Genomic DNA, 26,022 nt, shown 5'->3' with positions numbered 1-26,022 from the left:
TTTGATACTTTGAGGATGATAAAATGTCATCCAGAGCTGCAGATTTCCCTGGAAAAAAAAATATCGACATGTAAGACTGACCGAAATGTTGAGGAAAATAATACAATGAAATAAACATGTTTGGTCTCGTAAACAACATGTTATTTCCAGATACACATCATGGAGGGACAAACACATCCTTCATTACTGTCATGTTAAGTGGCAGTTTGTTTGTTTGTTTGTTTGTTTGTATGTTTGGCTGCTGAAGCGAAAAGACAATGCAGAATTCTTACACAACCTGCTGCCATACAATAATGCAACATACATTTTAAAATATTGCCAGTATAATAAGCAGTCAGCCGAACAATAGTTGCAGTTGGAGAGGAAGTCAGCCTCCACAAGCCAACCACAAGAAGCCGAACTAAAAGTTACTTTAAGCCGATCTAAAACTCATTGGCTGAAGCTGAAATGCGATGAATGCACTTAATATTAGTGCAGATGGCATACAAGTTTGGGTGGAAGAGTCTGTGATGCACTAAGTTAGTGTGTAGAAAGCATGAAGGCATTCCCTTACATTATAAGAATATTACTAACCATGAAAAGGCAAGAACAGGTGTTATAGTACATCTAAGTTCCTTGAGAAGAGGAGAGCAGTATTGTTATATTAACCTCGTAAAAAAGGTCAGTGGACTTCCTGAAAAACTTTCTGAGATACTTCAGTCCACTAAGTCCCACTATTACCATTCCTACAATTATTAATATCACGATTTGTTACCGACTGTGAGCCTCACACGCTTTTCTACGAGCCGTAAATCTGAAATAACTTTGACCTTGGATTAAAAAAAAAAAAAAAAAAATCCACACATTTCCAAAATATCAAAAGTAATATAAAAGGAAACAAAAAAAGAGATAAGTAAACAAGCAATTTATATTTACACTACATACAAGTTACACAAGACAACTCATCTCGTTCATCCATGGCAGTCACTTTCATGTCAGCGCCCCCTCGTGCCTCCAAAATATCCTTTCAATTGATGGTCAGTATGTTGTCAGAGCAGCCGCCGTCCCTGTTTGTATGAAGCTTGGAAGTCAAGAAGTCAGTCGATGAGTTTTTAAGATCGTTACAGCCACAGGATGAGAGAGAGAGAGAGAGAGAGAGAGAGAGAGAGAGAGAGAGAGAGAGAGAGAGAGAGAGAGAGAGAGAGAGAGAGAGAGAGAGAGAGAGAGAGAGAGAGAGAGAGAGAGAGGATAGGAGGAGTCTGGCTCCCTCTGGTGGAAAAGCCAGTGAAATGACATGAGATGAGGGCAGCGGTGTTCAGAGATTATCCCCCGGCTGGTACTGAGGCTCAGTGGCAGTGAAGTAGTCCTCCAAAAAGGCCTGCAGGTACTCGAAGGTGGGCCTCTCCTCCGGGTCTTTCTTCCAGCACTGCACCATCAGCTCGTGCAGGGACGTGGGGCAGTCCTGCGGGCACGGCATCCGGTAGCCTCGCTCCACCTGCTCCAGCACCTCGCGGTTGTTCATGCCTGGAGGGAGGAACGTGGAGAGATGAAGGCGGATGTGGCTGAAAACTTTCCAACAACAACAACCTCACATCACTGTCTCACTCCTACATTTCAAACTATTCAGTAGCGGAAAGAATAACAGATTACAATAACTGCATTTCAGTCTGCCAACTCCTGTGAAATGGATCATTATACGAAAGCAGAATATGTACAGGGTTGCTATTTAATGTTTATTTGTAGGTAGGTAGATAGGTAAGTATAGAGCATGTCTATAGATGGGCACATAAATACAAAATAATATTTGGTATCTTGGGTCTGACCACGTCACTGAATGGGGGACGACAATACTAACCTTCCCCCCATGAGGACGGTAGACTCAGAGTGGTGGAGCTTATGAAATGCTACATGAATGGCAGCAGAGGGGGCAACAGTAGCAGGATGATTGTTGTCAGTTAGCTGAAAGGTGAGCGGTGTGGCAGCAGACATGCCAGCAAAAGAGTGAGCAGTGACAGTTTAAGTGCAGCAAACTGGAGATGTCTGTCTGAATAAGCTCATTTCATTACTGCTGCTTTTTTCACAGCAGACATTTTGACTTGGCATAGCAGGAAAAGTTCAGATGTTACTAATGCCATAAACGATGGCTCTACAGCGTCCCAATAATCCATGATAGTGTGATGGCGAGCCAAAATGCACAATACCAGACTCTGAAGCAGCTAAATAGAATTCAGCCATCATTAGTTTTATCATTTACACATTTACTTTTCCTTTAGTGACATGTCAAAGTGAAATAGGCCTATTCTTGCCTTATATTATATTATACTTTAGAGCTGCAACGATTAGTCGATTGACTCAAAATTCATCAGGAAATATTTTCATAATCAAATAATCATCCACACATAAAATATGCCTAAACATTTGCTTTTGTTAATGTTTGTTTGCTTTGTGCTAGTGTGAAGATTTGCTTTTTTTGTTCATGTTTTGGGTTTTGGACTGTTAGTTGGGCAAAACAAGACATTTGAAGACATCACATTGCAGGAAATTATAATATTTGAATATTTTATTGTAGTAACTTGGTTAAGATGCAAAAATCTGAGTACCAGAGCTGAAATATTATATAATTATATTATAATTATATATTATATACAATTATTAAGTATATATTAAGTATTTTTTACTATTTTCTGATATTTTATTGGCAAAGCGATTCATCAACAAAATAGTCTGCAGATGAATCAATAATGAAAATAGTTGTTAGTTGCAGCCCTACTTGAGTATGATGATTATTTCACAAATCTACTTATAGCCCCTATACAGCCATAGTCCACCCTCTCAGGTGTTTTCACTTATGCTGCCTGACAAGAGCTCTTCTCAGGATCGTGTGGGCGTGTGCAGACTGTGCAATTAAAACCTGATATTATTAATTTTAGTACATAGAGTTTGGTGAAATCACGTATTTCCCATCATAGCTCCATCCAACTTCTACCTAACTAGAGGTTTAATCTGCCAGAGTAATTGAAACACCTGTGTGGGTGTGCAGGGCCTTGAAGTCACAACACAGCAATAAGAGCAGTAATACTTGTTTTCCACCGATGCCATTTGGTTTATAATAATTTAATTAGTTCAAGAAATTGAAATGTATCATCTTTTTAAAATATGTATGGCGGATAAAGAGAAACATTTCACATGTTCACACAGCCATCTGGGAACATTGCTCTGCATAATGCACAATGTAATGTACATTATGCAACATGCTGCTCTTTTTTTAGCATTCAGAACCCACGGCTAGTGTCTCAGCAGACTCAAACGCTCTCGCACACTCTGCATTAATCAAACACAAGCAATCGTCTGGAATTGAGAGGCGATTACATAATCCACAGGGCTGAACACTCCCACCTGGATAGGGCACTCTGCCCTTGGTCACCAGCTCTGTCAGCAGGATGCCAAACGACCACACGTCTGACTTGATGGTGAATTTCCCGTAGAGGGCAGCCTCGGGCGCAGTCCACTTTATAGGAAACTTTGCACCTAAAAGAAATCCAGATGCGTGATTTTAAAGTTGTTATTTCACTGTTGTAATTCCAGCTGAAGGAGTAAGTAGGTCAGTCTCCTTTGCGTGATTTTTTTCCCCTTCATCTTTGATTTCATTAGTGCAGAGACATGAGGACATGACAACATCCCACCAGGGAAAAAAACGGAACAATTCCATTATCTCTCTCTCTCTCCGTCTCAGTTTGCACTTGGAACATGTCGAACAAGTAAACGTTTAAATCTGCAACAAATGAGCGACATGTTGACAGAGTGACTAACGGAGTCTGGAAGTCCTCCTGGTGTAGTTCACGCATGCCAACAATCAGGGGAGAACAATGTTTGAGTAATTCCGGGCAGGGCCGCTTATTCCTCATCCTTGCAATGAGATACACAGTGACAGATGGATTTTTTTTGTGTATAACATGTGCTGTGTCTTAAATCCTGCACTGTGCCCTTGTAGAAATGTGACAGTCTGCTGTCTTTATGCCATGCTGTAATCACATGTGCTTCTGTTTTCCACTGGTGTCACCAAGACAAATTCCTGCTCATTTACTGCACTTATTCTGAAAAGTTGTGTGTGTGTGTGTGTGTCTGAGTGTGAAGTGTGTCCTGGGACTAAATGGAACAAGCCATCTGCCAGCCCGCCAAATTTTTCCTCTGACAACGAGGTTTTCAGACGATACTGTGGTTGGGGACTAAGAGGATACTACAGAACATTAAAGTCAGATAACAGATATGTACACAAGTCACAAGTTAATGTTTATTCCAACAAAGTCCTGTTAAAAAAATAAAAAATACATTTCCAGATGGGGACCAATAATTAAAAGTGTTCTCTTTAAACTGTGGCTGCCGGTTGCCGCAGCTGTTTGTAAGTTCAAACATAGCCTAGCTATAATGTAAGTAACACATCAGTAAAATGCTACAGACCTAGTTCTTTAGTAGAGATTAGTTCCTACATATTTAACGTCACACCAGGTGCTTAATTAACCAACTGACAAAACTGACGTTAGCTGTTAGCGTGCTAATATGGGAGTAAAAGAGGTCATGACACTTGATTAGAATGCTGTCTAATAACGTCAGATTTAATGACCAAATAACATCAATTATGTGGGTTAGATTAACATTAGTGTAATCAGATTTTCCACTCTAAATCAGGGGTTTTCAAACTCTGAGGAGTTTAATGTTGCCATGGATTCAGTAACTTACACTGTGGGCAACAACTTGAGCCCTTTTAACTTTTTTACATTTTGGCAAATTTGCACCATTAAAGAATGCCGAATAAGTTATTAGCAGTTCTTATGTACAATGTACCCATGAATGTACTGACAACCATCACTGGATCACTTTGATACTGAAGAAAACTGAAAAACGTGATGATTCTCAGGGAAGTTCTGGAGTTATTAGGAGCGCCTTTTTCCAATTTCCAAGCTGATTCATGGACATTTATTTGCAATGGACAACGGAGATAATGATGGAGAATTGACAGTTAAGTTTATCATATTGTTCGGCCTTCTGAAACTGTTATTTTTGGAAGTTGTGTTACAATTTGTGACACTATAGTGACTTCCTGTTTACATAGCTGATTGCTTTCCTAGCAACCGATTAACACATTACTTAAGTCTTAATGGTGCAACACGAATTGAGTAAATCACTAGTTTTAAACTGACAAGTAGATGCTAAGAACTCAGGAAGGATTTTACACAAAAGCTGGTGCAACCCAACCCTGTAGGCCTACCTTGTCTTGCTGTGTATTCATTGTCCTCGATGAGCCTGGCCAGACCAAAGTCAGCGATCTTACACACCAGACTTTCTCCGACTAGGATGTTGGCAGAACGCAGGTCTCTGTGGATGTAGTTCATCCTCTCAATATATGCCATGCCTGCTGCCACCTGGGAAATGGAGTTATGTTTTCCAATGAACATCATATCACTGAACAGTTTCAAGGTGATCTTAACTGGAAACCAATAGATTTTCTATGTTAGCTAAATAAACTCCAGTGTCAGGTATGATTACATATCAACACACCGGAAGTGATACAAACTGCAGCGATTGAGTGCCCCAACCTTAATGCTCATCACTTTAGATGTTTTCCATTTGGTGTTAGTGTAAAGCAATCACAGAGCAGCCAGACTGTTAACTAAGTGCTACATTCAATTTACATGTGCACTTACCAACGTTCAAACTTTTCAAATATTGCAATTTCGCCTAATGAAACTGTACACACTGGCATCGCATCAACATGGAAATGGCTATAAATGAATGAATTAGTAACAGCTGGAGATGATTGAAGTGAATTAAGCTCTTAGAAAAAAAAAATCTTTCCGAGTACTCTGGGAACAAATCCGCAGTGTTTTTCAGCAGCGTACCTGAGCTGCCATGTCCACTAGATTTGGCAGTTTGAGGCCTCGTCCTTCTCCATCTTTAAGGAATTCAAGCAAACTCCCTAAAAAAAACAAAAAACAGACGAAAAATGAGTTAGGATCTGTTGTCTCGTATGGTCTCCAGCTGCCAGATCTTAACGCAGATTTGGATCAAAACTGAAGCAAAACGTTGCAGCTAATGTGACATCAATTCTTGGATTCCTGCCACACGTTACACTTGGCTCAGAGTATTATTTGTTAGTTATTGCTGTGGTAACTGAGGATCTCTGTGTTTTAGAATAAAATCACTGCTGTTCAACCACAAGTTGTGTTTGCCTCACTGTAATAAACCGTGTTTGTTACAGTAATAATGTGGACATGCGATGGAGCAAGTAGGAGACATACTGTACTGTCCATGCAGATGCATAAATTATGCACACACTGTGTAGGTGTATGCAGAAAGGCATGTATGTAATATTCATAGTGTCCTTTTAAGTGTCAGTTTGAAACAGCATCTACCTTTGCACATGTACTCAGTGACGATATAGATGGGTTCTTCGGACACCACGGCGTAGAGCTGCACCAGCTTGTCGTGTCGGAGCTTCTTCATGATCTGAGCCTCCTCCAGGAAAGACTCGGGCGACATGGTGCCGGGCTTCAGAGTCTTGACTGCCACCTTGGTGGTGCCGTTCCACGTGCCTGACAAAAAACAAAAGGTTGTTCAAGGGTAAATAGAGATAGATATTGTCGTGTTCAATAAAGATATTCACCATTTAAAAACGCCTAGTCTGACTAAATGAAATGTGAGAGGTATGGAAGGAAATGAAAGTACATGAAAGTCATGTAAACCGTGTGACTTAAATCTACTGATCAGTAACCTTGAGATTACAGTTATCACCTGTGTTAGTTTAAATAAAGTGTAGATAACTGGAAACAAATAGTGGCTGGAGGTTGCTCAAGTATAAAACTCAGTGAGGCATAGTGCGGTGCAACAGGGTAAAAATAGTCACATCATTAAAATCTATAAAAATAAAAGTATTAATAACAGAAATATAAATGAAGACTGAGTATTACCCCAGTTTATCCAAACTATCTAAACTTACATTTTCTTTTACAGTCATAGTCCACATTGTTCTGTTGAAAAACAACATCCCCCTGCATACAGAATCCAATGAAAAAGTAAAATAATGCTTGACAAGTTTTCAAGACTTTAATTTAGCTTTGAGCTAGACTAAAAAGTGGCTTCCAGTTGAAAACTTCGTTAAAAAATAATCTATTCTAGGATATGACTTAATGCATGTTTGTGGTACCAAAAACATGTTCAGATCTCAGCAAATCAAACACACATGGAGCATTTCACCACCCAATGTGGGACAAATTAAGTTTTACTGAACTCAACTGAACTAAAACAGCATGTGTCTGAACTGAGTTTAGATAAACCATGTCACAGAAACCTAATTAGACATAATAAATGCCATATATACAAAGTTTTAACTGGTCTGAAGTCCTTTTCAGATCCTGAATACAATCAGAAATCATTTTCAAGACAAAATGGACACTGAGATTATGCAGAGATGCATCCAGCAAAAAATCCTAAACAAAATCACTGACAGCAAACACTCCTCCCTGTGGGTAACATTAGCTGGGTGTTATTTTTGAATGATCCAACATATACAGCATGTTTTGCAACGCTGCTCACGGCTGTCCACTTCTTAATCTGTGCCAAAAGAAGATGCCAAAAAGATACGCACCCATCCAGACCTCTCCGAACTGGCCGTTGCCGAGACGTTTGATGAGCTGCAGCGACTCCCGCGGGATCTCCCACACGTCTTTGGTTTTGACGGACAGGTCAGTCAAACGAGGCATGCCTTTGTGGCACGGCACGATCAGCCGGCAGCACAGCCCCGCAGCCCTGGCTGGGATCAACCATGCAGTTTGAATTTTAAATTATATTAAAGAAGTATAAAACCTTATGACGTCGTGACAGAAAGCAGACACAGATCTGTCATGACAGGAAGGTTTTGTAAGTCTCACCAGAGTAGTGCTGCACAAGCTGCTGGAGTGTCTCAAACTGGGCCCTGGTGGTGATGTAGTAGCCTCCACTGTCCAGCTTGCGAATCTTATAGTGTTTGACATGGTCTCCCTTAACGTCATCCCAGTCCTGGATGGAGAGAGAGTAGGCCCCTGGAACAGAGACAACACAACGATAAAGAAGGAAACTGACAGATTCAAGACTAGAGCAGAACCTCTGGTAAGACTTAATCAAGTTGGTTTTCATAAGAGATTACAGAGCATGTGGGAGTACATGGAGTGTATATAATGCAGATTATGCAAAAGATTTAGGGCAATGAATATGGCGCACCTGCATAGTTAATGACATGATATTAAATTGAATTTTAAGTTGCAAAGTTGGTCTGATGATTTCATACGTTGTCTATAAATGAATTGCTTCTACTGCCACATTGCACATTTAAGTAAAATGTCTCTAAATATTTATCTATTCACAAACACATCTGTCTGTTTTCTAAACTTTAAAAGCATTCAACATGTCAGCATGTTAGACGCTGCTCGGTCAGAGTACCTTTGGTTGTTTCGCTCTCACGGATGAGGAAAGTGCCTCTGGCGTTGCCGTTGGAAAGCAGTTGCCTCTCTGCGTCCTTTCGGCCTAATTTACCAAAATACCAGCTGCAGGGAAAAGAAAAGAAGGAATCAAACTATGGAGTGTAATATTTGGTTTAAAGATTGTCTGCTATTCTTACTGTATGTGCCACTATGCCACATTTAACAAAAGGGCAGTGAGATGAACTCTCAAATATTAATGATATGCCCTCAGCTGATGAAGCTGCCGTGCCTCAGAGACTGAGAATGTGTGTGCTCATATAAAAAAAAGTTTCACTCACTCCTCAGCTTGGATCGAGTCCACCGGAGCAACGTAATTGCTGGGAATGTAACCAGTTCCACCTGTAGTGAGAGAGCGAGCCTCCCACCAGTCTCCCTCACTGAGGAGAGGAGGACAGAGAGAGATGGAGGATGGAGGCAGGTTGGAACAAACAGAGAGACAGATCGACATTTACACATCATGCAGACGATGCACAAACGAACACTTAGTAGTGGATGATCAGATTTATTGGCTGTCTTGTCTCTGAGAGCTGAACAGAGAGCACATAAAAACAAACTACAAAATTGAAGGCAGTTGTTTTGTTCTGCGTGGGCCCCTGAAGCTTCAGTGAATCATAACAGAGATCACATTTAATCATCTCCTTTTGTAGTCAAAAATAATGTCAACATGTTCTTTAAATGCATTGTTAGTAGTGTTTAATTATTAAAAAGGGAAGAAAAAGGGTCTTTGGGGAAATATCAGAAATGTTCCTTTTCCTCTCAGCCGGCTGGAGGGACGATTCGGTGTCTGTGTTTGATTGACAGCAGCTGGCAGGCTGTTACACGGCAGAGAACCAGAGCCAGAATAAACAAACGTGCGCTGTAGCCTACATGTCATGGGAAGACTGCGTGTTGTTTGTGGTATTGAAGAGTAAAGAGCACACCAGCATCTAACTGGACAGATGCAGATATGTTTACTGTGCTATGCTTATTGTGCTGCAGCTGAGCAGCTAAACTGACGTTAGCAGAGTGGTATTCCTCCGTGGTTGGAGTTGGGGTTTAGGTGAACTTAGGTTAGGGGTAGCAGAGATAACTAGTTGGGGTTAGGGTTTAAGGTTCAAGGTTCTTTATTTGTCACAAGCACAGAGATACAAAGTAAAACACGCCGTAGCATGCACAAGTAAGGTTGGGGTCAGGCTCAGGATCTCAGAAAACGACTGGTTGTGGTTAGCGAAATGGAAACAGTCTTCGACAAATATGTTTCAAAACTGTTTTATCCTCTTTAAAATATACACGATAGATGCAGAATCATGGTAGTTTATATTTACTTACACAAAAAGTGCCAATTTCCATGGTCTAGTAAAGAATGGATCACTCACGACATACCACACATGTATTGTGAGAGCGTCCCTGTCACTATTTCTACATCACAATCCTAACAAGACAAATTCTATTTCTATGATGCAAGCTATCATTAAAACAAATCTGTCAGACTTCACATGCAACATAACCCTCTCAAGCCGTCAGGCCTGTAACAGAGAGAGCCGTTCCCTCTGTCTGTGCCTGACAAACAACATTTAAGTCCAACTTCAGCATTCAGACATGCATGACAGACGAAACACAGAGAGGGAAAAACACAACCGCCACCCTTGATGCTGTCATGCAGATGTTTTCACACTTACGTGCTGTTGAGGATCTGGAACCTCTCCCCCTTTCTGAAGCTGAGGTCATCCTCGGTCCTGGCTTCGTAGTCATAAAGAGCCACAAACAGAGTCACCCCTGCAGGAAGACAAAAAGTGATATGTGGTGGTTAGAGTCAGCAGAGGTGAATTGTGTGGATGAGCGTTGGGATTTTTATCGTGGTTTTATTGCTGGGTTTGTTCATCTGTCTAACACATGGGCCGCTTGTTTTGTAATGGGAATAAGAATTACTGCCCTTTTAGTTTATTTTGTACATCCCATCTGCTGCTTTATTTTAGAAACGTCATTTTCTCACAATTTATTGTACGTTTTCCATACATGCACTTTTTTAATGTCTTATTTTCAAACTAATTCACAGATTCACTCAACCAGACGTCATCTAATCTTTGTCCTGATATAGGAAAGAGGAAAATGATCTCACTTAAAGTCCTAGAGAACATGCCTCAAAAAGACTAATAATTTATAATAATATACGATATTTCATAACTTTTTGGGGGGTTTCCCTCCTGTGTATTAAATAATGCTGTTATTGTTATTTCTACATGTAATGACTACATGTAATGTTAAGGAGTCGCTTACAATGACAAACACACTCATCCAACTCTATTTCCCCTCAGTTCTACGAAGCATTTTAGCATCTTTGAGCTCATTGTTTTGGTTTTACAGACTGCAACATCTGTTCTGCAAACAAAAATCTAAACCAATTAGTACAGGTTTAACATGCAAATAAATAAAACTCTTTGTTTTCCATGCAAAAAAAAAGCCCTCTCTAGGAATGGTGAGGCCAATCAAATGTATCTGATGTGATCTGGAACAGCCCTGGAGTCCCTGTATCTCTTAATAAGCCTGAAACTGTGAAATGATTTCATTTTCTGATTTGATCTGAATCGTCCCTGGACAGTCAGAGCTGCAATGCTGCGATAAAGCCCTGCATACTTCCCTGTCAATGCAGTGACCACCAAAACACACCTAACATCACCAAAACTGCTCACTGTCTCAGAGGCACACATGCTGATGCCTTCACAGGGGGGTCAGATGAGGTTTTCTGCTCTACTCTGTCCTGGTTAACTGTTTGAGACTTCTTTTTACAATCTCAGAGATGAATGTTGCTTAGTGCTGCCCTCCTGGAGTAATTTCTTATTCATACAAGCTGGTGGTGCTGACTCCACAGATGCGGAGTGTTTATCTGTGCAGGAGAAAACAAGCCCTTAGTAGTTGACATAAGAGCACGAAGATGCTGTTCATTTATGCATTGTACACCATATGTATCTTTAAAATCTTAAGCGAGAGACTCATTTCTTCACCCTGGAAGCACGTTTTCACTATTCAGCACAACGTCTGATCTTTATGGTGGTCAGATGTGCCTCACAGAGCACCGGCATTAATTTAGGTCACTCTGTTTTCTATTAACTTTCAGCCAGTGGACGTTCATCTTCTGCAGAAATGTGAATTTATCACAGCACCACAAGAGAATGATCACAGATTTACTTGGAATACAGGAGGAAAAAATGTAGAATTTAGGAGTTAATTTGAGATCATCCGATATGTCTGAAGTGAAGCTACTAGACAAATACTGTATACTAGTGGTCAGTTAACTGGACATTAGCCTTTTTATCAAATAAATGAAAGCCAGATAGTGAGTGGTCTTCAGAGAAGTTCACAGCTTTACAACTTAGACATTCACTTTATTTCTCTTTTAATTGCTCTGTTTGAAATTTGACCCCTATTTAGTGACAGCAACATATTTCAAAATGTTCCCCTTACAACGACCCCCTGTCTTACAGGAACTGTTCGACATTTTGGGAAATATGCTTATTCGCTTTCTTGCAGAGAGTTAGATGTGAAGTCCGACACCACTCTCATGTCTGTAATGTAAATATTAAGCTACAGCCAGCAGCTGGTTAGTTTAGCTTAGCATAAAGACTGTAAACAGAGGGAAACGGCTAGCCTGGCTCTGTCCAAAGGGGTTTCTTGGCCAGCCGATTATATAAAACCACAACTTTTGTTTTTACAATTCAGCTTTTGTGTGGATGAAACACATGAGATAGAATTTGTTCATTAGAGAGCTTTAGAGGTGCTGGTAGGCAGATTTTGTTAACTCCAGACAGAAACAGGCTAGCCAATTCCCCCTGTTTCCAGTCTTTATGTTAAACTACGCTAACCAGCGTTTATGTACTGACGAGAGAGTGGTATCGATCTTCATCTATCTTCATCTATCTACACAGTAATGCCAAACTATTGCTTTAAAGAGCCACTAAACCATCCAAATACTTTCATTTGTATTAGTTTTAGTGTTACATGATGGTCTAAACACTTTGTCAGAAGCTTTTCCATTGTGGCAATAATGCAAAATACGTGTTTGGTATGAAAAAAGGTGAAAATATTATTTTCAAAACAGCTACAGGGTTTGACCCTGTTGTTAGCTAAACAGCTGTCTTGCATTAAAACCATCTTACATGCATTCACAGACTTCTTTAAAAGAGCTTCTTCAACCTCACCTGTTCCGCCCCGAGACCGAAGCGTCCCAGACTGCGAGGACGTGTGGACTCCTCCGAACACGGTCACCCCCTGTGAGGCGCCGCTGTGGAAGTTGTTGTAGTTGGGGATGGTGGTGACCCCGAAGCTGGGGTAGTGCTGCGGCGTGGGGTCGGACCCATAGCGGTACCCCGAGTTGTGTGAGAGGCTGGTCTCCCGGTCATCAGTGAGTTTTGCTGCTTCTTTATCCTTACATTGGACACAGCCCATTCTCTACTTTCTGTGGGTGGAGAGAGAAAGAGACAGATGAAATTAGTACGTAGGTGAAATAATAGCACAGAAGCTGTCTCCATTGGGGAAATTATGATTCAATATTCCATTATTTCAGAGATTCCTCTGAGAGTTACAGAGAGCCTTGTGAAAAATATTTCAATTAGGCTGAAATTAAACATGATACTTTAAACTCCATTACTAATTATACAGAGGAACATAATGTGACATAGCTGCAGTGTACAGGTAATATGTGTACACGTCGATGTTGCCGTGAGATACTTTATGCTGAGAATATCCAGTTTATCAGCAGTAATGATCATGGTTTACTTTTCCATCTTATTGCACGGCCACACTTGTGAGAAGAATTTACACCCAGCCATTGCGTATACAAGTTGGCATGCACTTTATTTTTGTTTTCTTTACAAGGAACCACACACCTATCTGTAGATTCACAGCACCGAGTTAAATGTATAAAGACCCTTAACAGCAAACCATTCCCTGGTTCTACACTGAGCCTCATGAGGGGGACTGATGGAGCATTTGGCCTCACTAAAGCGAAGCTAAACCAGTTTCTGTAATGAGAGAGGCAATCTGCTTTGCCAATTAAAAAGAGCCTTACTGTCTTTAAAGACCCAGTTAAACTAATGCACATTTCAGGCTCACCGTGCCCCCCTTTAAGCCCTGGAAGCTCACAGAGCCGGTACAACACGACAAGGAAGAGCTTTAGCGGGTCAGCTGACTTCAGAGACGGCTAATTGGAAACACACTTGTTTACAGTGTCTGTGGATGGAGAGAGGTGGCGCGAGGGGCAAACGCCAGGGCTGCAACTCAAAGTGACAAGAAGAACGATAATATTATGAACAATGAATTTGCCGATGATATAGACAAAACAGTCAGGATGAGTGAAAATGAGCAATGTATAATATAGAAATAACCAGCAGCATCACATCTAAAGATAATTTTGGAGGGAACAGTTTTACAGTACATTTGATTTAGAGCTGAAACAATTAGTCGCTGACTATAGAAAGTTCACTGGTTACAGCTTCTCAAACGTGAAAATGTTCTGGTTTTCTTAGTCTTCTATGACAGTGAACTAAATATTTTTGAGTTTTGCACTGTTGCTCAGACAAAACAAGACATTTCAAGATGTCACTATGGCCTCTGGAAACTAGTTTCACAGCCCCAAAATGAGCTGGAATCAGAGGCGTGTCCTGAAGGACACTTGAGCTTAATGAGTGCAAGGAAAGCTACAGAGTATATGACCAAATTCCTTCAGGCCTGTTTTACATTTACTAACACGAAACCAAACATCAGAAAAAAGTGCAAACAGATGTGTCACTTGCTGCACACTGTGAGCACTGCAACAGGGTACCGGCAAAGTTAAGTGGCCTACAGTGTATGCAGCTGGAGTAGTTGAAGTTGTATCAGTATTTCACTTTTCTGAAAGCACCCAGTACTCTGGCCGGCGTAAACAGTGTCACATTTGTCATTTCCATGTCCATGATGCCTTTTTATCATGGATTCATCTGTGGACTTTATGCTTGAGATTGAATTTACACTTAAACAAGACTCTTTAAAGTACGACAGACTGTAATAGTGATGACAAAAAAAAGCGCACTATCACAGTCCAAATATCACTTATCAAAACAACAGCAACATCGGTTTGAATTTGGCTTACCTATGTTGCTGTATGTTCACATATTTGTCTAAAAACATAACTACTTTGTGATGCAGACAAGTACACATCTGCAGCCCACAGATACATGGAAGTATAAAATATCTGCCTACCAAAACCAGAAATCACCTCCTGTGCACAGCGTTTTCAGTTTCTCCACTCCTATATTTGCTGAGAGGAGGAGATCATTGTGATTCATTACTGCCAATAAAACCCCATTAAATACCCAGAAAGAAACAAGCCCAGCGGTAGCGTTACAGTATAAGCCCAGACCACAGACTGAAATACACAGAAGAGGAGGAGGACTGCTGAGTCTCCCGTAATCCTTAAAAAAAACCAAATAATCTTCCATGACATTAATATCCACATTTACTATCTTCTGGTATTTATAGCACACCTCTCTACACTATAGCAGGTATATTTAAAGTGAAAATCCACCTTAAAACACATGTTTAGCCTAAAGTTTCCATTTAAGGGGAAATGCACGAGCCTGAATGCACAGCAGAAATGAGAAAGTGAAGTCTGTTTACAGTTATAATGTAAAAATGGTTCACCGGTTCCAGTTCAAATGTTGTTTTTGCTGTTTTTCTTAGTTGTTTGGACTAAACAAGCAATTTAAAAATACATTATTGTGGGCTCTGGGATACTGTGATATGCATTTACACTTTATAGACAATTTACAGACGAAACAACTGATGAAAATACTTCAAAAGCTTGTGGCATTAGTCTAAAACAAAACCTATATGCACATAAATTAACATAGTCCACAGACATCCAGTCCAGACCAGCCTCTTGCTTGATGAAAACAGACTTAGTAACATATTCAAATCTTTGACAGCTTTGGAGGAGCATTGCACAAGCAAGGAAATATTACTTGAACTGACTGGGATAACACAGGTTAAGTCTGTTTTCTGGCAGATTTTCTCTTTAACTGCAGTGATTGAAATAGCACTGCATCCACTCCTGGAGGGATCACAGTAAATGAGGGGAGATCTCACGTCGTCGTTGTGCTGCCTGTGGGGGATTATGAAAATCTTCCTGCTCTTGAAGTAAAAAGGCCAGGGAGCTACCATAGCTTTAACATATCTGTAACCATTCTGCTGCACAGAAACTAGGCCATCTTGTATTGTTTATATACATATGTTCCCTTTGTGGTGTTGTTTTTTCTGGCGTGGTGCTCACTTAGTAAACATTTGTATATGAATCGTGTCTGTGTGCACTTTGTGTTGTGACTGAAGTTGCCGAATGAGTAAAGAAATCCACTATCTTTGAAACATTTAGATTCATCAAGTTTAGCTCAAGTGCATTCGACAGCAACAGGCAGATTTATCACATTTAGCAACAGATCCGAGGGACTTCTCTCTTATTCAATTACACGCATGAATTGACGCTGTGGATCATATCAAAATGTCAAGACAAAGCCCTGCAACATAATGATTTCAGGTGAGAGTTTCCCTGCGTTTCAGGGACACACACTAGACATGCCCGACCTGCGGCACAACTCCCTCCCCCCAGGAAAAGCAGATGATGGCATCGCAGCCGCAGGGTCTGTTCCTCTCTGTGGCACGGCCTGGGTATCGCATGACCACCTCAGCCTGCGAGAACACTCATCACGCTATTTTCAGACCCAAATGTACAGCTTGCCTCCGAGAGGACCACACTGGCGTGATAAGGAAGGTCCAATGGGGACAGGATCGCAGCCACGTAGTGTGCTGTAACAGTTAATAGCAAAAGGCAACAGAGAAGAGGACAGAGAGGGAGGACTCGACTTTCACACGGAAACATGACAGGCAGGGGTATCATATTAAAACTTCTCATCTTGATTGGCTCAAGATGCAGTCTGAAATCTGACTTTGATGTCTGGCCAAATCTGTTGAATAGCATTTGTCAACGCTTCAGCGAGATTCCTTCACATCAGGAAGTGAAGAGAAATGAAGATATTGAAGAAGGCAATATTATCTGAACACAAAGTAACAGGGTTAGTGCTACTACATCAGACGGCCTTTATTTTGATGCTACACAGGCACAAGTGTTAATCATCTACAGCAACACACAGAGCTGGGAGCCATAATGAGATACTCGGCCATTTATAATAAAGCTGCGAGATCAATACACTAAATTAAAAAGGGCAGACATGTCAGGGTCACACAGCGTGACTGATGGACGGATTCAACAGTCAGTCAGGCCTGAGAAACAGACATATGTGCGGTCTGAAAAGAAATGATGCGTGTGGACTGAAATAATCAAGAGCACATTTCTGTTCACAGCTTCTCAAATGTGAGGATTTGCTGCTTTTCTGTTTTATACGATTGTATAATGAAGATCTTTGAGTTTTGGACTGTAAGTCGGACAAAACAAGACATTTGAAGATGTCAACTTGGAGTGTTTGCATCATTTTGCCAAAAACAATAATATATGATAAAGAAAAGCAGCAAATCCTGACATTTAAGAAGTCGGACTTTTGTCATTTTTTCTTGAAAAATAACTGAAAAGATGATTATGAACTGAAAAATAGTTCAAAATAATAGGCTAATGGTTTCAGCTCCAGTGGGAACACACTATTTAATTGGCAACAAGCAGACCTGATGTTATTTCTTTTCTTTATTAGTTAGCATCAGTGCTTGAGATTTGACTCACAAACTGTGCCCAACTGGTTGTTACATCTAAGAACGCTTTCATTATTAACTTAAAAATCTCTCCAGAATGCAATCATTTTGCAATTCAACACAGCCTTCAACAAGACAGCTCTGTCTAATTTGAAGTGTGTGGGGTCCCTTTACACTCAGATCACTGACAGGGCACATAACAAGGTCAAACCTCCCACACCCCTCCTACTGTAGACGCACTTGCGACGACCTTATTCAACTCCAAAACACAACTTTCTGTTCATTCATCAAAGAAGTGACCTAAAAGAGGATCATTCTCACTTGTGTGCCATTTGAATGCACATGAAACTCGCTGCTGTGTTAACTGGATTTGGTACAACTCCTCCTTATGGCTGCCATTCTCTGAATAGTTACAATATTTGCTTGTGTCGGACAAGTGAGTTCATTCAGCGCATCAACAACAAGACAATGGCCACATTTCACTATGCTACAAGATTATGAGCACAATGAAACGCAGTGTTAAGGCTTTCAAAGCATTCTTCACGTACTGAATGAGCTGGTTATAAAATCCACAGCTGAGCTTCATACAGTATGTACGTGTGGGTTTAAGCCTCGCCGTGTTTTGGTGCCACATTGTTCACAGTTGAGTATGTTGAGTCATGTTGTTAAATCACTGAGCCCATTGTAAATGTCCATTCAGTCAGTGAGATTTGTGCCTAGTAGATGAATATTTTCCAAATGGGAGAAAAGGGCAAATTAGAAAAACATTAACTTTTTTCTTTTTTTTTTCCACAAACAGGAGCAGATTCTCGCTGCTCGTGCCTGTCAGTCCGTGCTGGGGGGGTTTAAACGGTTCTTTCCAAATCTGGTGCCAGTGGAGGGCAACGTTCAGCATAAGAATCCACTGGAAATAATGATGTGGTGGGTCTACAGCGATGGAGGTTGGAAGTTTTCTGGTGGAACTGAATAACACTTGGGTTGATAGAAAGTGCAGCCACGTGGTGTGTGAGTGCTGCATGTGGAGCTGCAGCGATCAGATGATTCATCCATTAGTAGATCATCTGAAGAAAGTGAATTGGAAACTGTTTTGAGAATTTTTGTGAGCATTTAATGCCAAAAATTCTCCAAAACAAGACATTTGAAGATGTCTCTCTGGGACACCCGGATGGATATTTGTCACTGACATTTTATGAATTTAATCAGAATCAGAAATACTTTATTGATCCCCAGGGGGAAATTATACAATAAATAATCTGCCAAAATTGAAAATATGGCAACTAATGATTATTTTCATAATATATTCATCTGCAGATTACTCTCTTGATTAATCAATTAGTCTGTAACGAAACATTCCCATCACTTTCCTAGAACACAAGAGGCCGTCTACAAATGTGTTGTTTTGTCTGATCAGCAAAACCTGAAAGATATTCAGTTTACAATGATGTTAAGAAAAGGAAAAGCAGAAACCACCACATGTTTGACATTTGTTGACTAACACAAAAACAGGCAAACTACTACTACTACATATCTTGAACACATTTTGCTTGAACTAAAGTAATCAATAAAACATATTTCACCTTTGTGATGACACAAAGTCACAAGTAGCAGCTTACGTGCCAGTATGTCTAAACAAGTAGGCTCAACGGTGTGGACAGAGAGGGCCTGGGGGACATGTATGGTCCATGAACCATAGTATGCAACTCCTTTCATCCACATTTCATACATATCACGCAGACCAATTATAGTCATTCATGGACCAATGACAGGCTGAATACTCACAGCTTCAGGCGGCTGAGTGCATATTTACAAACCGACACACAACTACTGCCTAACTTACTGCACATGGATAAAACTGAGCTGAAGCCTCGCAGCTGCACACACACACACACACACACACACGCACACACACACACACACACACTTTATATCATCCCCGGTGTTTGCCTACAAGATGGATGGCTGCACCTCCAGACACATCAGATAACCCGATTAGGACAGCTTTAATTGGATATTTAACAGCGTGGCAATGCAATTAGCTTGAAGCATTAGACAATCATTTTGGGGTGAATCAATATGAGGCTGTCTGCAGGCCATTGTGGCGTTTATCATGTGTGTGTGCATGGCCTCAGTGGTCAGCTCTGCCCTGCAGCGCATCCATCCCTGCTGCTGCTGCTGCTGCTGCAACACAAGAGCCCCCTCTCCACAATCACAGCACTGCAAAACACCATCCACAATTACGAGACCACTACCACTCTCTCTGCTCTCTCTGCCCGTCTGAGGGCAAACTTATCCGTCAAATACACGCGCCTACATCTGCAGAATGACTGGAGTGAATACTGGCTGGATTGCAGCGACCCACAATGTGTTATTTATCTCCTCTGCCCTCTCTCTCTCTCTCTCTCTCTCTCTCTCCCGAGATGAATTCATCTCGCAGTCCACAGCGCAAAATAGGGGACAAGGCGGGTGCACCAATTGAAATTCAACACAGGAGGAGAAAAAAAAGCGTGCTTACCGCAGACAAATCAGATTAATCCATCGGAGTTTCCAGAGGGACTTTCGTTGGGGGGAATCGCCGGTGTGTTTCTACTCTCTGTTGGTGTTTTTTCCTCGCATTGAGAAGGGGATAGCGGTGGGAGACCCGTCCCTGCCGATTCAGGAGCTCCTGTCGCCGCCGTGCGTACAGATGATGACGATGGCGACCAGAGTCAAGTTCACAACAACAGCACATACAGCTTCTGGTTAGTCCTGTCACAATAAAGCAGTAAAATGGAGCATGTAATTTCAAGGTGAAAACAAGAATAAAGAGTATTTTTATCAAACAAAAACGAATCTACTGTTTTTAAAGATTGTATAAAATAATAATTCCACGATTTCTGTATTAGTGAGATTGTGTGAAGCACGCCCAATACATGGTTTCTAAATGACTAACGTTTGTGCTTTTATTTTGATCCGCAAACGCTGTCTTGTTTTCCGGTTAATCTCCGTGCGTCTTGACGCAGCTGTGGTTGCGTACGGCTGATGCGGATCCACGCCGACACAAGGAGCTGTGATTGACAGCGCTTTCCTCCAATGACAGATTACAATGTATAGTGGGACACCTCCTCGTCTGTGGAAAGACTGAAAAACGGGGCAAGGTTGGCAAATTGTCTGTGTTTGTTCAAGTGATTAGAGCCCTCTGCACACTCTCGTTTTTAGTCTGAGTAAGAAGCACAGAGTGGACACATAAATTAGGCTTAAAATCTGAAGAGCCAGGATGAATCCATGAACCTTTGTGTCTAATTTTTGTTTTATGCTGTTGTAGTCAACAATTTCCCATGGTGGTCCAAGTGGATTAGCTTTTTAGTTTTCCAACTAAAATCAGAGGGTTTTTTTTGTTGAAATAAAAACTGAATACACAATTGGCCCTCCGTGAATGACACATCGATTAACAGTCCCACCCTATTTTCAACAGGCAAAAAAATCCCTTAGTAGCTTATTATTTCAGGTCATAATCATGTGATAAACTGCTCTCACTGGAAGTTTACAAAGCAGCTGAAACTGGAAAACAGTGCCTCCTTCTGTGTTAATGAAAACATCAGCAACATGCAGCCACTCGGAGGGGAGGTTGGGTGCAAAATGCAACATGTATTGCAACAATCAGGGCAAACAATCCTCACCTATATTAGTTAATTAATACGTTACTTTTTGACACTTTACAAGGATTTACAGGGATTTCAACCTGCTCAGGAATCTAATTATGAATCACAATGCTGACCTCTGACCTCTATATATTTCCTGTTTGTAGTGGTTTGAACACCACTCTGCCACCTAAGACAGTCACACCATTACTTGTAGCATAACAGACTCAGGCTGCAGTGAATAGTGAAAAATGTCCCAGAACACAAGACGATGTCTTCAAATGTTTTGTTTTATGCGACCAGCAGTCAAAAAACTCCAAAGATATTCAATTTACAACGATATAAATCAGAAAAAAGGCTGCAAATCCTCACACTGAACAAGCTGGAACAAGTAAATGTTTTTCATTTCTACTTAAATTATTAACTAATTCCTTATTCGACTGTTCCAGCTCCATATCAGACCATGCAGCCTTTTAAAACACAGTTTGGTGTTTTTTTTGTAATGTTAAATATATGAGGGACATTTTACTGACCTGAATCTTGTGTGATGCTACCATTTTTTAGCTTTTTCTAGTATATAGCACAGTTTGATATCAAATCTACAATATGGTCGAGTTAAAAGTGGATATATTTCTGGCAGATGATAAGACGGACTAGACTGGACAGGCCATGGTGCAGCATCAGTTAATGCATCAAAATCCTGACAGTTTCAAAGTAAATGTCTTCAGTAAAGATTTCACTGTAAATTATCTTTAAAAATGCTTCATGTTGTGATGTTTGTGACATGTAAAATCTTTTAATTATGGGTTTTAGACATCGGTCTTGTCCATAAAAAGAGATGTATAATTAAAAATGTATTTTATTTCACTTTAATGTAGAAAAATCTGTGCAGATTGTTAAAAATGTACTTTAAATGGGCATCTCAACTGTTTGGTGGAGGCTCATAATAAAGAAAAGTGTGTGGTCATTTGAAAAAACAATGATAAAGAAACTAAAAAATGCAAAACAATATTTTTTCCATTGCTTTTTTTCTGGATGGAACGATTAAAGGGTTCAGATTTTACATGATTTACTGTGAGAAGTTTGATGGAAACCTTTAGCATGTTTAAGATTTTGTGTTGATTTGTTCCTCTTTATAAGTTAAGGCAATAGTGTGTAAATCTGTCTCTCTCTCTCTCTCTCTCTCTCTCTCTCACACACACACACACACACACACACACACACTCCTTGTATACTGACATGATACAGTATCTTCCAGACAGGTAAAGTCTTTATGTCTGAATGTCTGGGTTGCATTGTGCGCTGCATGCCCTGCTGGCTTTGTCCCCTGGTTTACATATTCGTAGCAGCTCTCCATAATAATTACAGCTTTGCATGTAATCAGAATATCACAACAATGAGCGTGGCCTAGTTAGCCTGAAGGAGGGAGGGTGGCTGAAAGAAGTCACCCTAATCCTCAAACTGTTGTCTGTGCTGCTTAGTTTTGAACTCACTCTCACCCTACTTCTCCATAACCGGGAGTCATGATCACTGAAGCCCTCGACGTGCAGCCTTCTTCCTTGGAGCCATTTTGGACTGGTAACCATGGAGATGTGGGTCAGGCAGTGATGGCAGGGAGAGAGAAGACTTGTGACTGGTGGTGGAGTCAGAGCACTGCAGGCTGCTGGAGCAGAGGGCCATAAACTCTCATTATATCTGGGTCACTGGGATGCTCCAGCTGCAACAAGCAGACAAGACGCTATTATGCAAGAAGAGGGATGAGGGAAGTTGTGGGCACAGGGGCTTATAGTTACGGGGGGGACGTCTGTTTACTGAGCGAGACATATGTCAGGAGTGCGCGTGATGATATAACACGAGACCAGCTGAGCAGCACTTTCTCAGCTCAGCTGTCCAAAACATGCTGTTGTTTTGACACTTGCATCTCAATTTAAAAGTTGTGATAAACAACTTCTTTGGTCTTACATATATTTAACTCTAAATTAGGTTCAAAATATGAACTATTCTTTACAATCTACATAAATATGCAATAACGATGTCGGCTATATTACTGCTTATTATATTGTATATTATTGTATTTACATACTATTATAAAAAAGACAATTTTATTATACTCTTGGACGATACTGTAGGAATGAAAGAGTGGCCAAAATATTTGCCTGTGCAGAGAGTGAATATTTCTAAATGCTAAAATAATATAAATTGAACGTCATTAACATGTAAAAACAAAGGTTGGCCATTTTTTTAAAATGTTTTTTAAGCATATCTTTAAACATATTGTTTAATATAGTATGGGGTTATCAAAGATTTCTGTGATTTCCCTCCTTGAAATCAGCGTCCAGCTAAACCTGCTGGACCTTGTAAACCTCTATGAAATCTTACTTGTTATTTTGGTCAAATATAAAATCAAGTTTTTGCACTCTAACGTGGATATAAAAACAAGTTGTTGGCCATGTTGTTGTGTCTCTCCTATTGTCCATGGCCCCCCACTCCACGACCCCCCTCCTCTCGTTGGATTTCGGACTTGTGATTGGTGGAGACGGGGTGGCTTTGTCGTCATAGCCCCAGTGCCCATTCATCAGTGGACTTGGGCGTTGTACTCCGCATCTCATTTGCGGCGGGGCCAATTTCTCCATTTACAAACTCTGCTCGACAAAAAATTGAAAGAATTCGCGTTTCTTTCGCGTCTTTGCCACATTTTTTTTGCACGTTCTCACACGTCCCTTTGCGGTCACTTCGGTTTCGGGCTGATTCCTCGGCTTCGGTTGGAGAAGGAGGTGTCGGCGCTTGACTTGAAATTTTTGGGGTGGAAGCTTGCGGTCTTTGTTCATTCATTTGATCGGTTGGGTTCCTTTGTTGCACCAAAAAGCATGGGAGCACAAATCTCCAAAACCGCTGGAAAAGAGGAAGCTGCGGTGGAAAAGCCGGCAGAAGGTGCAGCTGTTGCAGCAAAGACAAACGGGCAGGTAAACTGCAGTTTAACTGTTTAAATCTTAATTGCTCAAGCAGGAATTTTGTCTCATTTTAGCAATGTGTTGCGTCAATGGCGTGCTCCATGTTCCCTGTAGCGCATCCCCACGCTCACCGGCATTCAGGGAAAGTGGCCACATGTATCCATTTTCACCGGCGAGTGCTTTGTTACAGTTTCGTGTATTTTGCAGCGCAGCATTGTTTGATAATGGAGGCTGTTTTTGGGGAAGGGTTTAAAAGGCTTTAATTCATCTTTTGAATATGAAGATGCACAATAAATATGGTGAATGTTTTAGTTTATCACAGAATTGTTCAAATGTTGTTTGGTTTATTTTAAGCATTTCTCAGTTACTCTGGGGCTCGAGCCTCCTAAACATTGCGGCTGTTTCCTTTTTCATTCATTTGGTTGAAATGTGTGCAGTGGGGTTTGTGGCCGCTCTCACTGGTGGCATGGCCATTTTAAAAAACGCTACCACGCCTTTGTTGCCAGGTCCAAGAAAGGAGCCACGTTTTTGCACACACGCAAGCCACTAAAATCAACAAATTATAAAAGGACAGAGAGAGGGATGAGGTAAGTATATAAAAATAAAAAAGTAACACACTGGTTCAGTACATGGCTCATAAAAAGAAGGGGAAAAAACTAAATTCCTATGTTGTATCTACCAGCTCGACACTGAACGCCACCTGGCGGATTCCGGCGGTACTGCGGTCTGACAGACTAGCCTACTGCTGAAAGCCACAGATCTGTCGTCACACTCCTAGTAACAGATGTTGCTGCAGTTTTAGGGCTTTTTTCCTATTGGTTGAATTTGATTAAATATCACAGCACGCCACATGTTCACATGGAGGCCGGTGTTTGCTTCAGATGCGTCATCAACATCGCATGGTGATGTGCATGTTAAGAATTATTGATATTCTCTTTTCTTCCAGGAGAATGGCCATGCCAAGACCAATGGGGATGCCTCTCCGGCGGCTGAGGAGGCCAACAAAGCTGATGTTCAGGCCAATGGAAGCACTCCTACCGAGGAGGTGCCAAAAGAAGATGGTGAGAAAGTAGAGGCTGCTGAGGCCAACGGCGAGAAGGAGCCTGCCGCCACAAACGGAGAGGCTTCTGCCAAGCCGGAGGAAGGCACTCCATCCACCAGCGAGGATGGCAAGCAGAAGAAGAAGCGTTTCTCCTTCAAGAAACCCTCTTTCAAGCTCAGCGGCTTCTCTTTTAGGAAGACCAAGAAGGAGTCTGAAGAGGCAGCAGAGGAGGGAGCAGCAGCAGAAGAACCAGCTGAGGGAGAGAAGGCGGCATCAGAGGAAGCACCTGCTGAGGAGGCCAAACCAGCTGAGGCTGCTGAGGAGGGAACCAAGGAGGCTGCAGCTGAGGAGCCGAAGGCTGAGGAGGAGGTGAAGGCGGCGGCAGCAGCAGAAGAAGCAGCAGCAGCTGCAGGAGAGGAGGAGAAACCAGCTGAAGCTTCACCTACTGAACCAGAGACGGCAGCCAGTCCAGAGGCCACGGCCGCCGCCGAGTAATCCTGCTGAACGAGACACCGGAATGAAGGAGGCGATGGAGCCCGTGTGAAGGAATGCGAGGACTTGTCTAAAACCAGGGATTTTTTTGTTCATTTTTTTGTTGGTGTTTGTTTACTATTCTGCAACCATCTCATCCATAATGACTGCAACGTCCTTGGCAGTGATGGACAGGAGGTGTACTGGAGAGTGTGCTGCTTCCTCACTGCTCATTGGTGCTTGCATTTGTGACGTGAGTGTGAAAGTGCGAATGTGAGAGTGAATGTTTTTCTACATGAAACCATGACTGTGTTGACACGTTGCTGAATTTGACATATTTTATCAAAGTATTTGGTGCTGGGCAATTGGATGTAGCAGCTAAAGCTGTGTCTGCAAGATTTGACACATTGTGATATTTAAAGGGAAAGTCCTAAACCAAGTCTTAAATGTTGTCTTTGCAGTGCACAGTTGTTTACAACTCTTAAACTCGACGCTCCTGTGGACACAAACATTCCTTAATGAACTAGATTTAGTTAACTGTCAAAACAATAGGTGCTCATCACTTCCCATTTAGATTCCACCATTTCAAAACTCTGTAGTAATGCACGTTGTATAGACTTTGATATTACTGGTTTTATGACTGAGATGTACCTAAATGACTGAAGTTTTTAACAGATTACCCATTGTAAATGAAGTTTTCTTGTTTTTCACCATTTGTAAGATTGAATAAAATTGGGAGATGT

General features: G+C 41.2%; 2 protein-coding genes across 3 annotated transcripts; one reads left to right on the top strand and one right to left on the bottom strand.

Moving 5' to 3' along the window:
* Positions 1-1,294: 1,294 nt before the first annotated feature.
* Positions 1,295-12,914, bottom strand: fyna (FYN proto-oncogene, Src family tyrosine kinase a). 2 transcript variants are annotated; one of them, XM_070920183.1, is made up of 11 exons: positions 12,668-12,914; positions 10,151-10,247; positions 8,771-8,869; positions 8,452-8,555; positions 7,905-8,054; positions 7,622-7,786; positions 6,390-6,569; positions 5,877-5,953; positions 5,246-5,399; positions 3,376-3,507; positions 1,295-1,503 (listed from the first exon to the last, which is right to left on the bottom strand). In XM_070920183.1, the coding sequence occupies exons 1-11, from the start codon at positions 12,912-12,914 to the stop codon at positions 1,295-1,297; spliced, it is 1,614 nt and encodes a 537-aa protein (XP_070776284.1). The 2 variants fall into 2 exon arrangements, with proteins under 2 accessions (XP_070776284.1, XP_070776285.1); XM_070920184.1 differs by lacking the exon at positions 7,622-7,786.
* A 10,753-nt stretch (positions 12,915-23,667) lies between these two features.
* marcksb (myristoylated alanine-rich protein kinase C substrate b) lies at positions 23,668-25,303 on the top strand. The gene is made up of 2 exons (XM_070920909.1): positions 23,668-23,778; positions 24,713-25,303. Exons 1-2 carry the CDS (start codon positions 23,683-23,685, stop codon positions 25,301-25,303), a joined length of 687 nt encoding a protein of 228 aa, XP_070777010.1. The 5' UTR covers positions 23,668-23,682.
* The last annotated feature ends 719 nt before the right edge of the window (positions 25,304-26,022 follow it).

The sequence above is a fragment of the Enoplosus armatus genome, chromosome 15 (assembly GCF_043641665.1).
Source record: "Enoplosus armatus isolate fEnoArm2 chromosome 15, fEnoArm2.hap1, whole genome shotgun sequence".
Classification (NCBI taxonomy): Eukaryota; Metazoa; Chordata; class Actinopteri; order Centrarchiformes; family Enoplosidae; genus Enoplosus; species Enoplosus armatus.
Note: the sequence above shows the minus strand (reverse complement) of the source record. Positions and strands in the feature narration are given on the sequence as shown.